The sequence below is a fragment of the Elephantulus edwardii genome, unplaced genomic scaffold (assembly GCF_000299155.1).
Source record: "Elephantulus edwardii isolate Elephantulus edwardi_28Jun2011 unplaced genomic scaffold, EleEdw1.0 scaffold00216, whole genome shotgun sequence".
NCBI classification, from domain to species: Eukaryota; Metazoa; Chordata; class Mammalia; order Macroscelidea; family Macroscelididae; genus Elephantulus; species Elephantulus edwardii.
The window spans coordinates 2,876,479-2,894,187 of record NW_006399966.1 but is presented as its reverse complement, the minus strand read 5'-3'; the positions used below and the strand labels follow the sequence as shown (position 1 = coordinate 2,894,187).

General features: G+C 42.3%; 1 protein-coding gene across 1 annotated transcript in view; it reads right to left on the bottom strand.

Annotated features, from left to right (window-relative positions):
• Positions 1-16,254, bottom strand: part of LOC102858302 (leucine-rich repeat-containing protein 37B-like) — a 69,949-nt gene extending 53,695 nt beyond the window's left edge. The window contains exons 1-7 of the mRNA XM_006897873.1: positions 16,243-16,254; positions 15,823-15,945; positions 15,298-15,625; positions 15,016-15,094; positions 12,078-12,212; positions 8,412-8,483; positions 1,119-1,190 (exon numbers count right to left, since the gene is read on the bottom strand). Of these exons, the coding sequence (XP_006897935.1) occupies positions 1,119-1,190; positions 8,412-8,483; positions 12,078-12,212; positions 15,016-15,094; positions 15,298-15,625; positions 15,823-15,945; positions 16,243-16,254 (821 nt within the window). The remainder of the gene's footprint in view (positions 1-1,118; positions 1,191-8,411; positions 8,484-12,077; positions 12,213-15,015; positions 15,095-15,297; positions 15,626-15,822; positions 15,946-16,242) is intronic.
• Between the last annotated feature and the right edge of the window lie 1,455 nt (positions 16,255-17,709).

The window sequence follows — 17,709 nt, the reverse complement described above, 5'->3', positions numbered from 1 at the left end:
TGGGATAATTGGGATGGGAGTGTCAGAGACAGTGCGATTGGCACAGGACAGAGCGGAGTTTAGGGCTGTTGTACATAGGGTCGCTATGAGTCGCAACAACAGCAATGAAAAGATATATTGTAGAATTAATTGAGGTTTTGATTGATTTAATGTTAAGATGTATGATATTAAATTTGACCAGATAGTGTGTGTCCTGAAAGCATTCAAGTCTTCCTTGAGACTGAGTGGATATAATAAAAGGAAAGGATTTGCCCTAGAGAAATGCTTGTTGAAAACAGTACAACATGAAGCCATGGGGCTTAGCTTGGCTATAATTATGCCACATCTAGTATTCTGAGGACATTTGCATTTTAACAGATTTCTAGATCTTTGTTGGACTTTTGATTGAATAGATGTACATTTGAAAGAAAAGAAAGAGGGGGAAAAAATAGACTGACTTTTTAAGGCTGGAACAAGCAGTTTACCTTCTAAGGCCTGATAAGATTGGTACCCATCAGAGCCCCCTTTTTGGACTGAAAGTTGATTTTGTATTGTTGATGTTTTTAATTGCAACATTTCCCCTTTGTAAAGTTGATAAAGGTCACATATAACCATTCCCACATGGCCCTTGCCCTTTTTTACAGACAATAGACAGAGGTTAAACTTTTTCTTGTTCTAATAAACCCATTTCTTCAACTGTTTTCTGTAAAGCTAGATAGCCACAGAGACCTTCTGTTGCACAGTCGTCTTTTAAGACTTTTTGGAAATATAAAAATCATTCTCAGTGCATGAACTCTATAGTAACACATTATGGGCTGTATGCTGAAAATACATAAATCATTCTCAGTGCATGAACTCTATAAAAACACATTATGTGTTGTATTCTAAATAAAAATAGATGGTTTTGAACAGTTATACTACAAAGTTCATATGAGTGTCTGTAAATACTCATATCTGATTATCAAAGTTTTCCTCTATAAGACAAGGATGAATTTCTATCTTGTCCCCATTATTAAAATCAGAAATGTGTAGGGAAAACCAGAATGGTCCAAATTTGTATATTCTTCATCCCAAGTACCTTATTCATATCATATTTGAGTAAAAGCTCAGAAATAAATAGAACTATCTGGCTAACTTACAAATATCGGAGAAAGTACAGTCCTTCAAATGACTTCTTATGTAACTCAGTCAGAAAATTATCACTGAGAATCCTGGAAAATAGAAAAGTTATTTTTGACTCAAAATACAAGCTACAACTATTTGCTATATAGCACTATGCAACCTGGGCAATGGTGTCACCAAGATAGTCTATTTTGTATTTAATTTAGGGATAGTAGCTTCTCAGTTTTCGTCCAAAGTTTTCTTGTTATGATTCCTAAATTAGAATAATCAACATTTCCCTTCACTTTCCCTATTCACTTTTCCGAAACCTTACTATGGAAGCCTCACTGAAAATATGCTACAAGTGAAGCAATTTGACACTTTTCTCCATTTAGAACATTTTCTTTTGAGAAGTAAAATGTGCATAAAGCATGAATGTTCAGTTCAATAACTACAAAGCCAACATCATTTATGTCAAGAAAGCACACAGGAAGCATCCCAGAAGCCTTTAATGTCTTTTTTCAGTCACATGTCTTTATCTGTCCCCTAATATAATCCTAATTTTTAGGAAAAGAGTTTCCTTATTCTTTAAATATATTTAAAACCTGTCCGTTGTTAACCACAAACAGCATGGTTTAACATGTTCTTGAACCTAAAATGGAATCATATTACATATTCCATTTTTTGTTTTGTTTCTTTCACTATTATGTTGGTAACATTTCTTATATACCGGTATATAAGTGCTGCGTTTGGTTCATTTCAATGAATGAGTACTACATGTTCCATGAGGGAGTGATTAGCTTGATGCTAAAACTGAACACTGCTAAGTTTCTTAGATTGAGCAGAAATGACTGGAAAGAAATGCAGGCTAATAAAGAGCATCAAAGAGAAATTTAATAATTTCTGGAGACCAGTGGTAGGACAAGACTACCTGAAGGAGGAATTTCTATCTTGTCTCCATAATGAAAATCAGAAATGCAAAGGGAATATTTCAAGACAGCTATAGATCCCATCTCAACATCAAGAAAGAAAAAATCCTCACCACTGGATCAATAGGCAACATCATGATAGATGGTAAAAAAATGAAAGTTGTCAATACCCCTGGTTCAAATAATCAAAAAATCAAAACATGTGTTGCATTGGGAAAATCGGCTGTCAAGGACCCCCCACCCCCACCCGAAAGTGCTAAAGAGAATTTTTTTTAATTGAATATTTAAGTCTCATCTGCTAACTTAGAGTTTTCCACCAACTTGGGGAGCAGAGACTCTCACAGGCTTCATGTTTTTGCTCAGGCGCTCCTTTGGTAGGCGCCTTAGTAGCAGCCTTTGTGGTCTTTTTAGATGCTTGTTCAGCCATGTTTGCTTCCTTGGCAGCCCTGATAGCCTGTCCTCCTTGGACTTCTCTAAGTTCTTCAGACTTTTGATTGCAGGTTCTTGCCTTTTTAATTTCTTCTGATTGGCCCTCTTTTGGCTTTCTTCTGTGTGGGACAGTCTAATTTATTTGCCTTGAATTCATTTTGGAAAGGAATGCTGACTTGAATTTTGCATTAAGAAACTGGAACACTATCCCATGGTTCAGGCTTGGGCCTCCCATGCCCGGGGTAGATCGTGAACCCTCTGAAACTGCACAGCTCAACCTTCATGGCTGTGACTTCTTGGGAGCAGGGAATATGATGATGAGCTAAAGAGAACTTAAAAATCATCTCAAGATCATGTTTGACGCATTAAACAGCAATGATCAAAAGTCAGAAGTACTGTGAGAGGACATCAAAGATACCCATGAAGAGAGCAAAAGGTGATTACAAAGTAGAGAAAGAAGAAAACAAAATGGATATCAAAAGAGACTATGAAAATTGCATTAGAGGATTGAGAAGCCAAAACAAAAGGAAGAGATGCCGAAGTCAAAGAGTTGAACAAAAGATTTCAGAGGGCAGCTCTAGAAAATAAAGCAAAATATTCTCATTAAACGTGCAAAGAGTTGAAGGCAGAGATTTAAAAAGAATAGAATAAAAAAAGAAAAAGAAGAACTGGCTCGGCATTTCTCAAGCTGAAAGAACTAAAAAACAAGCTTTTAGTGGCAATACTGAAAAATGCTATGGGCACATTCTTGAATGATGTAGAAAGCATCAAAAGAAGATAGAATATACAGGATTGATGTACCATAAAGAATTATTTGACACTGAACAATTTCAAGAAGTACCATATGAGCAAGAGCTAATGATAATGAAGAATTATCATTGAAGTTCAAGTTGCACTGAAGGGATTAGCAAAAAAAATAAGGCCCCAGGAATTCATGGAATACCAAGTGACATATTTCAACTAACAGATGCAGCTCTGGATGTGTTAATATGTTTCTGTCAGGAAGTTTGGAAGTGAGCTACCTGGGCAACTGACTGGAAGAGATGAGTGTTTGTGCTCCTATTCCCAAAAAAGGTGATCCAACAGAAGATGGAAATTATCAGACAATATTATTAATGTCACATGCAAGCAAAATTCTACTGAAGATATATCATTGGAATTGCAAATTTAAAAATGAGAGCAAAAAAGAGATATACCACTACAAATATGTTAGAGTAGCTAAAATTCAGAACACAGGTAACAACAAGGCTGGCAAACATTGTAGAATAACAGTAACGTTCAGTCATTGTTGGTAGGGATACAAAATAGTCCATCCACTTTGGAAAAAAGCCTGACATTCATACACAGCTAAGCACAAGCTAATTATACAAGCCAGCAGTGCTATTTCTGGGTACTTATCCAATGAAGTTGGATACATATATACACATAAAAAGCCTCACACAAACATTTATATCAACTTTATTAAGAATTGCTAAAAACTGAAACCAAGAAATCCTTTAATAAAGGAATGAAGAGACAAACTGAAGTATATCGATGCTTAGAAAACCCAAATTCATTGCCATCAAGTTGGAACCAATTCAAAGCTGACCATCCATTGGGTTTCAGAGGCCATAAACCACGTGGGAGAAGATTGCCTATTTTTCTCACTTGGATCAGCTAGTGGATTCAGTTCACCAGAAATGTGAGGCCTTTGATCTAATAGCAGAACTCCCAGTGGACTATGCCACCAGAGCACCCTATAATCACACAATAGATGCAAGCTCTCAACTATGAAAAGTACCAGGAAACGGAAATGCATGGGAAAGGAGTCAGTCTGGAAAAGTGTATTGTATGATTTCAACTACATGACATTCTAGAAAGTCCGAACCATAGAGACAAAAGATTAGTAGTTCAAAGGGAGGGTGATGAATGGGAAAGGGGGTCACAGAGCATTTTTAGGGCAGCGAAACGATTCTGTATGATACTGCTGTGTCTTGACCATTACAGAGGATTGTCGATGTATTTGTCAAAATTTCGAGGACTGCAGAACATCAAGAGTGAACCTTAATGTAAAACAGACACTTTAGTTAATGTATCAGCATTAAGTCCTCAAATGTATTCATGCATTTTACATGTGCAGGAACACAAGGTGTCTATAAGAGACATGATGTGCAGGAAGAAGGTGGTGCCTGGGAACCTCTGCACTTTCCAATTTCTCTGTAAGCATACAACTATTCTAAAAAAATGAAGTCTACTCAAATATATTTCAATGATGATGGAGAGAGCAGAACTGAAGATTTCAAAGGGCAGCTTGTGAGGACAAATATTCTGCTCTTGTGGAACCTGTACATAAACCCAGAAACAGTTGTTCAAACAGAATAAGGGTGTTTTAAAATTAGAACAGATGTACATCAGAACTGTATCCTTTCACTATACCTATCTCATCAGTGTTCTGAGTAAATAACCCAAGAAAGAGCTATTTGAAGAAGAAAGTGGCAAAAGGATTAAAGGAAGATGCATTAACAACAACCTGCAGTATGCAGGCGACACAACCTTGCTTGCTGAAAGTGAGGAGGCTTTGAAACACTTTTGAAAGAAGATCAAAGCCTTGAGCATGGGTTACACCTTTGCAACATCAAGAGAACAAAACTACTCACAACTGTACTAATAAACAAGACAGAAGGGGGAAATATTAAAGTAAAATTATTTTTTTACTTGTGCACATAATTAATATCCATGGAAAGCATCTAGAAATTAGATGATATATTGAGAAAATCTGCTATAAAGAATCTCTTTATGATTAACAGGGTAGCACGATTCAATGGATGGGGGTTGGGAAGGAAATGGAAAGATTCTTCTGTGGGGGGGAAAAGGTATTCAGACTTTGTAAATAATTTACAATAAAATTAAGAAAGAATCTCTTTACATTGCTAAAGAGAAATGATGTCAGCTTAAATATCAAGATGTGCCTGATCCAAGCTTTGGTATTTTACTTGCTTCATATGCATGTTGTATTTGGACAATAAGGAAGACTGAAGAAGAACTGATGCCTTTGAATTGCAGTGTTGACAACGAATACTGAATATTACCAGAAATTGACAAAAGAATAAATACATTTATTTTGGAAGAATCGAGGCCAAAATGCTCCTCAGGAGCACGAATCTGTTTGTCAGTGATAACCAGATTTGTTTGTTTGATTATATGACACTTTACACAAACTGAATGAGTTACATATTCTAAACTAATTTAGAGGACATGAAGTGAGTAATTTCTAAATAATATTCGCAAATGGGATGGATTTTTTTTTAAAAAAGGGCCCTATCGGTATGGATTCCTGCCAGAAATAAACGTCTCAGCAGGAAAAACTTAGCAAAATACAGTTGCATAAGGCCCCTAAAGGATCTTCATGATAGAAAAGTTAGAGAAGTATCACCACCAGGTGAAGGGAGTAGCAGCTGCAAACTTTGATTGTATTATTTTTTAGAAATTCAAGAAGTAAATAATCAGTCATGGGAATGGTCATATTCCCAAGTGCATTTCTACAGAGGGCATCAGCCCTTTCCTTCCCAACACTTTCCTCACTAACTTGAGTGAAGTCAGGGACAACTATTTGAATATAATGGTTCAATGGAAGAGTACAGGATACAGGGCAAGGGAACAGTAAAGAAGGCAGCCAGGTCCCCTTTCCATGTTGTAAATTTCTAGGTTTAAACATAAAGACCCAGGCAGGCAGAAGGCAGAAGGTTTGAATTTGTTGAAAGTGTAGATTTATATGTATATCAGTTTCTTTAATAACCTCAATCTCTTCCCCATCTATCATGCTGCCAGTCAGCCCAGTGGTGAAAATCTTTGTCTTCTTGATGTTTAGTTTCAATTCATATTGAAGACTACAGTCCTTGACCTGCAGCAAATGCTTCACATACTCCTTGGTTTCAGCAAGCAAGGTTGTATCACCCGCATCATACAGGTTGGCGATTCTTCCTTCAATTTTGATACCGCACTCTTCCTCATAAAGCCCAGCGTCTCGAATGATCTGTTCCACATATAGATTGTTCCACATCAGGATATATTCCTGATGCACACCTTTCCAAATTTTGAAACATGCAATGTTTCTTTGTTTTGATCCTGGTCCAAGTATAGGTCTCACATGAGCAAAATCAAGTGTTCTGAGATTCCTGTTCTTCTCAAGGTTAGCCACAATTTGCTGTGATGTACACAGTCAAATGCCTAATGGATGGAGAAGACACTGCGGTTGTTTTCAATTTGAGCTTGCTCAACTCCACAATCAAAACTCTTGGCACCAGCAGTCAGGAAATCAGAAGATGAGTTGCACTGAGGAAGTCCGCTGTTAGCGACCTCTCCAGAGTGCTGAAGAACAGTGACATCAGTTGAGAGACTGATGAGTTGAGAGTTGATGGCACTTAACAACATGCTTCTTTAAGGGAGATTGGGAAGGTGTAAGGATACAGGATTTTGAAGCTCCTTCTCACATATTTTGGACCTGGTACCAGGAGGGACCAGTCCTTGGAGAAGGTCATCGTGCTTGGAAGGGTGGAGGGACAGTGCAGGAAAGGAAGACCCTGGATGAGATGGATTGACACAATAACTGGCATAATAGAGGTAGGTGTGGTGGAGTCAGTGAAATTGGCTCATGATAGGGCAGGATTCAGAGCTAGTATATTGGATTACTATGAGTCGTAGGTGGCTCGACAGCACATAACAATCTTCCTTAAACTTAGGAAGTTCAAAAGATATTAGATTGAAACGAACACTGTTCTTATTGACTGAAAGTCATCGGAAGAATTTTATTAACCAAGTGCCTGGAAAAGTGAAGTTACTCCTTGGGGATTTCATACACAGGCCTAGGAAGTAATCAGATCATGTTTTTAACGTATAGATAAGAGACAGTTACTTTCAGCTATTAAAAAAGAAAAAAAACCCCAACAAAACCAAAACCCCCAAACCAACTTCAAAACAAACAAAACAACCCTGAAACAAACTCAAAACAAAACAAAAACTCTGCTAAAATCTACTGAAAAAAACTAACCCACAACTCATTGCCATGGAATCAGACCTGCCCCTATAGTAAATTTGCAAGGATGAAAATCACACAGGAGATTCCCAATCTGTCTCCCAAAGTGTCCCTTGTGTATTCTCCCCACCAGAGATTGTGCCTCTATGTTAGCAGAAAAACTCCCACGGACCCCTCAGAAAACAGAGCTCTCTGATAAGCATCCTTGTCGTTAAAAAACAAAAAGACATGAAAAATGCACATGTCACATAGATTTAGACAGGTGCAGAGACTCTAGCAGAGAAGGATATATAGCAAACTTGGGTAAGGAGAACTTCAGAGCTCGAAGAATAGGGAGCAAAAAAGGTTTTCCTCATGCCTGTTATTTTACTTAAGCACTGATAACATTTGTATTGATTGTAAAATTAAAGAAAAATTTAAATTGCCTCTTAAGTAGTTTAAAGAGATCACACCAAATTAAAACTTTCAAAATAGCATAGAATTTCAATCAATGGAGGACATCTTGGGGTATGGAAAATGGAAACATACCTTTTCCAAAGGTGGTGGTGGTGGTTGTTGTTGTTGTTATGTGCCGTCGAGTCAATTGCCAGTCATAGCGACCCTATGTACAACAGCCCTAAACCCTGCTCTATCCTGTGCCAGTCGCACTGTCTCAGATACACCCATTCTGATTACCCCAGTCACTGAATCAATCCACCTCCTAGAGCGCCTTCCCCTCCTGCGCTGTCCCTCCACCCTACCAAGCATGATGTCCCTCTCCAAGGATCGGTCCCTCCTTACAACACGTCGAAAATATGTCAGACAAAGCCTCAGAATCCTTGCCTCCAAGGAGCCACCCAGTTTAACCCTCTCCAGGATGAATCTGTTTGTTTTCCTGAAAATCCTGGACCAAGAAGGATCTTACAATGGGGTTAACAATGAGGTTAGTTTTCTGTATTTCTATTTGGAGAGGTTGTACTCACAGTTTCTCAGTCCATGGGTAGGCCTTCCAAACATTTTTATCAATGTAAGAAATGGCATTTCCTTGGAAATTTCTGTGAAGAAACATAGTTCATATTTTTTAATTGGTAGGGATGAGTCAAATAAGTGTAATGGACAATGAAAACCATAAAGAAATACCAAAGTGCAGCCAAAAGGAAGATCCCTGACTAGATGTGTTGGTTGACATGGTTACTACAGCAGTGGGCTGGGATCAGGTCATGTGTTAATAGACTTACTTTGAGTTGTACTCGACACAGCAACACCTAACAACAGTCCTTGGGTGCCCTGGTGGCCTAGTGGCAAGAAGCCACACTTCAGTCCCAAAGGTGTGTGGTTCAAATCCACCAGCTTCTCCTCTGGTGAAGAAGGATGGGCACTCTCCTCTTGTGCTTTTAAACTGCCTCTGAAAACCCACTGGAGGGTCAGCTGTGGATTGCTTTTGACTGAATGGCACACAAGACAAAGAATAACAACTTTTCTTTTAGAGGGACATCATGCTTAGAGAGGTGGGGAGTCAGTGAAAGAGAGGATGACTCTACTCTCAAAAGAGATGGACTGACACAGTGACTATGGCAGTGAGCTCAAGTATGTGAGAGTTGCTGAGAATGTCACAAGACAGGACAGAGGTGAGATCTGTTTACAGGGTCACTTTGAGTCATACTTGACTTGATGGCACCTCACAACAGCAACAAGAGCCTCTAAGAGGCAGTGGCACACATGATGCCATCTCCTCAGGACCTGAACTTCCTATCTGTCCATTTTCCTCTCTCTTGTTACTATCAGCAATTATGAACAAAGAAAAGAGATGACAGGTAACACCACAGTTTTGTCTGAAGACCTATAGAAATCCTTCCAGGTTTGGGGGGAAAACTTGACATTCAAGGCACCAATGGTAATCACTAAATAAGAAAAAAGAAACAACAGATTTACCCATTGGAAAGAAAAAAACCAGATCAGCATGGATATATGTATACAGATTAAACAGGAAAAGATTAGAAGGAAGCCTATAGACTATACAGGCAGCAGGAAGTACATTACCAGTGAGAGCCAGAAGGGTGAAAGGGGAAGGGTGGGAGGAACGTTCCCTGTCATCCTAAATCCATCTGTGATACCTTTTTAATAAGTAATACACTGTGGAAGGGAATCCACAAATGCCATGTGTTTCCAGTAAGTTGTTAAACTCTTGAGGTTCAGGGCCAGTCATTAAGCCTACAGCCGATTTGATTCCTTACCTTTGACTCTGTTCCCTTCCCTCAGCAACATCTTACCTATTCCTTTTATACCGCCAAATAGGTGGCATTTGAAATAAAGTCAAAACACTTACTTTGCCTTTCCACCTGCCTAACGGATGTTTCTGTCCAATCACGTCTTTCAGTTGCTTTACGCTCAGGAATACAAGATGCCTAAATCTCATGCGTCCTCCTCAGACGGCTCTCCTTCCTGACTGTTGAGTTTCCCTCTGTGTGCTCTACCACCATCATTCTCCTAATCATTCAGACACAGACTCTGGAGTCATGACTGGGTTTTCCACGTTCCTGCACACTCCTTCCCCAACTCTCTAGTCAACACTCCATCCTGTCCTCCTTTGCCATGCAGTGCTCCCAGGATTCCCCTGCTATTCCCATTTCAACCACTCCGCTTCAGGCCCCTCCCACCTTCTTCCTCCAAGGGCTTGCTAGAGCTTTCTATTTAGTCTACCCAAATCAAGTTTTCCTCTTAGATGGCTTTACACATGGATTCTAAAATAACCCTCCTGTTTGAATCATTCTTCTTGCTCCCTTGAAATTTAATTAGTTCTTACATCTGACGATGTAATTTAAAAACCTCTGTTGCTGGATTTCTGGCGGTCTAGTTGTAAGAATCTGTACTCCAATTCTGAAGGGACGTGGTACAGATCTCCTGCTCCACAGGAGAAAGATGGGCAGTTTGCGCTCTTGTGATTAACTGCCTCTGAAAATCCACTGGATGGTCAGCTATGGGTCGGTTCTGACTCAATCGTTAACAACACTACGGAGGCCTTTTGGGGGGACCTCTGGTGTCTTATTGCTAAGAGTTGCACTGCCAACTCAAATGATTGTGGTTCGAATCCACCAGCTGCTCTGAGGGAGAAAGATGGGTAATCTCCTCCTGTGCCATTTGCAGCCTCTGTAAACCCGATAGGTGTTCAGCTATGAGTCGGTTCTGACTGTAGCTTACTTAACAACAGCAGTACAAATCACTCTTTTAGGGAGCACTAATGGCCAAATCCTTAATGAGCTGCATTGCTAACCCAAAGCCACATCTCTCTGACAGTTCGAATCTATCAGTGGCTCCTGAGGGAGAAAGATGGGAAGTCTCTTTCTGTGTAGTACACAGTCACAGATGTCGCATGGAAGGTCTGCTGTGAGTTAGTTCCTATCTCAATCAATGAGTGAGTGAGTCACTCTTTAAGGTAAAGTTTTAAAAGTCCACATAGCTTTCTAGGTGATTATAGAGTCTACTGAATTTCAACTCTTAATAGTCTGTATGTCTTTTAAAACTTCCTTTTCTGTTTATATTCCTTACATCCCATCTATCAGTTTTAAGCTCCTAAGGTCATGTCTTAAACTTGTGGGACTCCTACAGCACCCAGCCTTGTATTGGGCTCCTCACAGGTGCTAGTCGTAACAGTCATGTACCTGACTTTCAAAAATGAAATCTGTCTCAATCTCCAGTCAATCTGCTGAGATGGCAATTCCACATATGGATGAGGAAATGGAATCATAGAGCTGAGTTCAAATCTCAGCAGTTTTTCACTAGAATCTCTCTTCTTAACCACTTTGTTTTATCATTTTCAGTGAGATGGGAAAAGGAACATGATCCTGTAAAGAAGATGAAACAAAATTGCATGAAGCAACAGGATCAAGGGCATGAACCAACAGCCTCTTCCAGCCTGAAAAGGGAAGAATCTCATAGTGCCTGGAGACCATTTCTGACTCCTGTGATTCATATCACAAGACAGTGGACAGTGTGGGAGAAAAATGTGAAACAAATTTATAAATTCTCTTCAAAAAGACCAGCTTTATTGGTCTGAAAAGAGATGGGTGTAATCCTCAAGAATGGTCCTTAGGGGAAAAAAAAAAAAGAATGGTCCTTAGACACCTGTCAAACCTCAGGCTAAACTCCTTTCACCCAAACTGCATACAGGCCTATAGTGAACAAAAACACCATGAGGAATGTGTTCCTCAGCACCGTGAAGAGAATCACCCATGCAAGACCAAAAAAGGCAACATTTACCCCACAAGAAAATTCAGAAGTCAGAAGGGGCAGGAAAGATGGGCAAATGGGAGCAGGGACCCCAGGGAGGAAGTGTGAAGAGTGTTGCAACCTGGAGAGGACTGCAGCTACTTTTGTCACAAATCTAAATAGAGATTGATTATTGAATGGGAACTAGTTTGCTGTGTAAACTTTCACCAAAAGCTATAGAAAAACTCTAAGAGCAATCAAAAGAAAGAGACTGGAGAACTGGAGAGAATAGTAAAGTGAAAAATGAGGATAATGAAAAACATACAATAAATATAGAAGTGGTTCAGTGTGGGTTGGAAAAATCAGGAAGCCAGGAAGTCCTCAAGGCAAAGGGCTGTCATGTCAGCAGGGTGCAGAGAACCAACAAAGGAAGGAATACTTACAAGACAGTGAAGGTGCCATTGTATGTGTTGGGCTTTGGCATAGGCACTCTGTGGAGCATTTTGTCTTTGGGAAGGCCAGTACAGGACAACGTTTCATTTTGGCAGACACAGAGCTGACAAATGTCTATGATATTTCTGCGGGTGGCACGATGTTTTGGTGGCACTGTTGTAATTCTGAGCTCCCTTTCTGGGGTGGATTTTAAAGAATGCTGAGTCACTGGAGAAGTGCCAGCTGCCTCTGTTGATGCTGGATGTTGAGTCATGGTAACTTCTTGGTCCACTAGTTGACCTCTAACTTGCATTGGTGAAAAATCAGTCTTTGGCAGGTTTGTAGAAAGTTTAGGTTCTGTATTGGATTCTAAAGCTTTGGTAAACTGAGGAGTTGTGGTTTTCTGCAGGGCAGTGGAACGTTCAGTTTCTGAGGTAAATTGAGTTTCAGTTATCTCCAGGTCTGTAAGTCTAAATGTGACATCAGGTATTTGTGAATTCAGGTCTGTAAGTCTAAATGTGACATCAGGTATTTGTGAATTCTGAGCTTGGCCCTGACCTGTCTCATTATATCCTGGAGATTGACTTACACCCTCCTCTGGTGGTTCTAAAGATTGAGTTTGTGTCTCCTGCCCAGTTGGAGAAGACTCTTCCTCTGCTCCAGGCTCTGGAGATAGGGTAATCGCCTCGGTAGAAGATGGAACGGTGACACTAGGCACCTTTGAATGGAGAAGTTTTTCTTGACTTCGCGGTGTAACTGAGGCTGGCTGTTGAGTTGTCCTAGATTCTGCCATGTCAGAAAGGCCCTGCATTGTTAGAAATGCAAGCACAGCAGCCTGAGGAGGCTCTGGAGTCTGAGATAGAGTCCGAGTTGGAGTCTCCTGGATTGTTGGACCATGTGCACTGACTGTATTTGTGTCTGGGTTTATGATGCTGGGTGTGCCTTGATGTTTATTTTGAGCCTGATCTGATGGTGGAGCTGTCATTTCATGGCTCAGAGAATTAGCCGCAATTTCTTGAAGCGCTGGAGGCTGAGTTGGTGTCACTTGTTTGGTTGGAGAAAGCTCAACCTCCATATTGTGTTCCTTACTATCGAGGTTCACTGGTTGATCCGTGACCTTGGTCTGGATTGGCTGCTGAGCCTGGACCTGCTCTGGATACAGAAATGTGACCTCGAGGTACTTTGAAGGAGGGGTGGTTCTTTGCTGGGCAGTAGAATATTCTACCGTAGTGGTAATATGACCAGGTGTTACAGTATGCTCCATCTCCAAAGATCGAGCTGAGACACCACTCAAATCTGTACTAAGAAAGTGGTGTGATTGTTCATTGGTCTTTCCAGGAATATCTGAAGGCACTGTGTTCTGTGGCGGGACTGTGGGATGCTCACTCTCAGGAAGATGAGGGCCTGTGGGAAGTATCATGACATGATCCAGGTGCAAAGGGTGAGCTGTAACACCAGGCCTGTTTACAGGCTGACCCTGATATTCATCCGGTAATGAAACCGCATGAGGGCCTGGAGGCTGTGCTGCACCCTCCTTTGGGGGCTTCAAAGGTTGACTTGGGGCTGCCTGTGAGCTCAAAGATTCCGCCACATGAGGCTCTGAAGTCTGTGTTCCGTGGTTCACTGAAGAGTCTCCCTTACTAGGGGGTTCACTCAATTGCTGAGGAGTCCCCTGCGGGAACGGTAACACTTCAATCTTAGAAGGCTCAGGAGCCTGAGCTGGGAACTCTTGAAATGACGACGTGTCCACTTCCATAGGGGTTCCTAAAGATGGCTCACTGGCTGTCTGCTGTTCCCGAGATGGTTGAGTCATCTCAATGGGCTCCAGAGGTAGAGCTGCGGGTTTGCCTTGACCTGGAGAAGGCTCTATCTCCTTAGGAGGCTCTAAAGGTACAACTAGGACCTTTGGATGCACCAAAAATGGTTTAGCAGTCACGGGGGCTTCCTGAGAGGGACCAAGACCCTCCTGCTGGACTGAGGATTGAACTTCCTCTGGACCCTGGGATGGGCCTTCTGGCGGAGATAGGGGGATTTCAATAGGCATGGGGAGCTCGGGAGACTGACCCAGGAGCCCCTGCTGAGCTGGAGAAGACTGATCCTCTTTGGGGAGCTCTTCAGTTGGTAAAGCAACCTTTACCTGGGTTGCAGGCGATCTAACATTTGTAGTTGGTCGTGGACTTATAGTAAGGCCCAGATCCAGGCCAGCTTTGGCAGCGGGCAAAGGTGATTGCTGAGCTTCATGTGTCTTTTTAAGTGACACTGTCACCTGATGATGACCCACAACCTTATTATGTGACTCAGAAGACTCTGCCGGCCTCTCCTTAATATTTGAAAGTGACTCAGCCTCCTCAGGTGGCTCTGGAGGCTGGGCTGAGACGTCCTTCTGGCCTGAATAAAGTGACATGTCCATGGAATTGGTAGGTTTTCTTAGATTATCTTGTTGGAGTGTACCAATTCCAACTTCTGTAGGAAACTCTACAGGTTGAAGTGGGGGCTGCTGCAAAGTTACAGATGATCCAGCTTCCTCAGCAGTTTCTAGAGGCCGTAATGGGGTTTCCAGATCGACTGGAGACTGTTCAGTCTCTGTAGGATACTGAGCAGGGGCCTCCTGCTGGATAGGAGAAGGTTCACTTTTCCCAGGAAAGCCTGGAAAGTGGAACTCTTTCTCAGCTGGAGATGCTTTAACCTCTTGCTGAGGCTGGAGAGGCAGTGCTAAAGATTCTCTCCCGTCAGAGGATCCGTGGGGGGACCCTGGAGCCTCTTGCTGGACTCGAGCGGGTCCTACAACTCCCTTATGTAGTGAGGTTTTCCCAGCTACATGCTTGTTTCCCTTCAGCGAGGGAACAATAAAGTCCGCGGGTGTGGAGCCGTGACCATAGATAGTTGGGAGCGAGAGTCTCCATGCCTCGTGGCCTGGGGCCCGATTTCCCACAGGAATTCCTACCTTACTTTTTACTGGAAGCGGCCGGTTGTCTTCTAGTTCTTGTTGAGACCTCGGAGGAGGCCTTGGCGCCGAAGGCGGGACCCCCTGAGACCCGGCCAAAAACGGGCGCGATGCCAGAGACTCCTTGTCCCCCCAATCCCCCGGCTGGGGCAGGGCTGTTAGTCTCCGGGGCAATTCAGGAAGGTGAGCAAGGTCAGGACGGTAACCGGGGTCACCGGGTTCGAAAGGGTCAGGAGAGTGGTCAGGGTCAGCAGGGTAATCAAGGTCAGGACGTGGGTCAAGGTTACCAGGTTGTTCATGGTCAGCAGCATGATCAGGGTCAGCAGGGTCAGGAGGTTGATAGGCAGCAGACGGAGAGATGGGTGTGTCCGCTTCCGGGGCATCAGAGGTCATGAGGTCCGGGTCAGGCGGCCAGTATTGAGTTCGTGCATCCAGGAGGAGGAGCCACGACGGCTCCAAGGAGAGGAGCACAAGGACACAAAGGGGCAGCAGGGACATGGCCAAGGAAGGGACAGAGCGCAGGTACTGAGGGCGGGCAGGGTCAGAGCACAGGTACTGAGGGCGGGCAGGGTCAAAGTGCAGGTACTGAGGGCGAGCAGGGTCAAAGTGCAGGTCCTGAGGGCGAACTTCGCGAGAAGGGAGTGAGGTACAGGGCAGCCGCGAGGTCTGGGTGCGCACCTCGGCAGCGGGGACCCCGCGCGCTGCACCCCCTTTTATACAGGAGGTCGCCTTTGTTAGTCGCTACTGTTAGTCGCTCTGAGTGTGAATTTCCGGGATGGCGGCGGGCTGGTTTTGGTCTGCTCCTGACTCACCAGGATGAACGTGACTGGGTGTCCATTCCCCGGCGAGGGCCCTCCCCTCCCGCAGCTCTTTCGCCCGCTGGCAGCACAGGCAGGGCCGCTGGGCCCTTTCTGGGAGCGAGAAGCTTCTGCCTTCTAAAGTCCCGGGGCATAAACACGCGTTAAACGTTGTTTTACTCTAAAAGAAGGTTTCTTCTAATCTCGCAGACCCTCGTTGTTCGTGTTAGTTTATGAATTTATTTCGCTTTTAGGCAGGGTCCCCACTAGTCGGGGGTGACACAAGGCTTTCTGTAGAAGGGGCTCTGGGAGCGGACAGTTTGGGTTGAGAGAGGGTTTGCATGCAGCAGTTCACACTGGCGGCAGAACCCTGCCCATCCCACCCTGGTCAACAGCCATTAAGCTAGAAGAACTTCTAGCTTTTCAGCGACCCACCTTTGTGTACATGGTGTAGTCGCATTTAAAAGAATTGTTCATTGAAATGCCCTTACCACCCACAGCTGTTAATAAATACTGCCCTTTTGTTTTCTTTATGCTTTTATTTTCCAGCACAACCTCTAGCATGTATATTTTATGAGAGCAGGGCTTCACCAGGGCTTTTGCATATTCGTTCCGTTCTTTAGGGTCACCGTGAGACCAAATCGGTTCCATGGCAGTGTGGAACACAGTGTGGCTCATGGTTTTAGCGTGGAGTTGATCGGAGGATTCTTCCACCACGACTGGCCTTTTTTGTTTAATCAGCCAGTCGAAACCTTTAGCCAGTGGTGACTCATATTCAGCAGGAAGCTAGACTTCTTAAGGTCCAATCTTGGATAAACTCAACTTTCCCTTGACCGAGTTTTATTTCAGTTCATTAACATCATATTCCCTAACTTGAGAGGAACTGAAGAGCATTATTAACAGTGAACTAACTCAGCCCACAAGGCCAAATAGTGCATAAAACGATTACTGTAGAATATGAGGGAAAAAGGGAAATTTGAGGGTGGAAGCGGACGGGTGAGGATGTGTGTGTATGTGTGTATGGGGATGGAGAGTGGGAGAACTAGTCATGGGGTCATACAATTTGATGAGGGTGGTGAGGGAAATGGGAAGGATCTGTTTTCACAAACAATGTATGTGAATTTTGTAAATAAACTAGTATGAAAAATAATGTAAAGTATAATGCCTATGAATGATTGGATGAGATTCAATGTAAATGAAAGATTGTATAAAACATTGTATATGAATAAAATATACTATAAATGTATTATATCAAAACCAATATAAATTATTAGAAGAATGCAAAGACAAAAAATATTCAAATACTTTTAGAATGGAACACACTTCTTTTTTCTGCCTTCTTTCCTTCAAAACAAAATCCTTCACAGCTTTCTGGTGAGTTAATGAAACATCTGGCCTTTAAATCCCTTGGGTCTGGAGCTTGGTGGTCTACTGGTTAAGAAATAGCACTGCAAATCCCGTGGATCCAGGTCAGTGAAACACATCTTTCCCCACCTCCCTCCATTGAATTACTAAAATATTCTCACTGAAGATTGCAAAGAGTAGTCACCTCTTATAAGGCAAGATGAATTTCAGGAAGCTTTAGACTCAAAAGGTAAACACATAGGATTTGTTCATGGTTTCTATCAATTATATATACAGAAAAAGGGCGTCAAATTTGTCATCAAATTGAACAAGTAAGCCAAGGATTAGGCTAGGAATTCAAAGTGACATGTCAAGGGGGCAAATTACTGAGGGTTAGCAGTAAATTTTCTTGTTTCTGCAATGTGGATTGTCTCCTAATGTCAAAGACAAATATACAAATGATTCTAAGACTCAAATCCCTATGCACATCCAAAAACTTCTCCAGTAGGGTAAAAAGGGAAGCCACTGACTGGGAAAAAGTATTCGGTAATAACATAT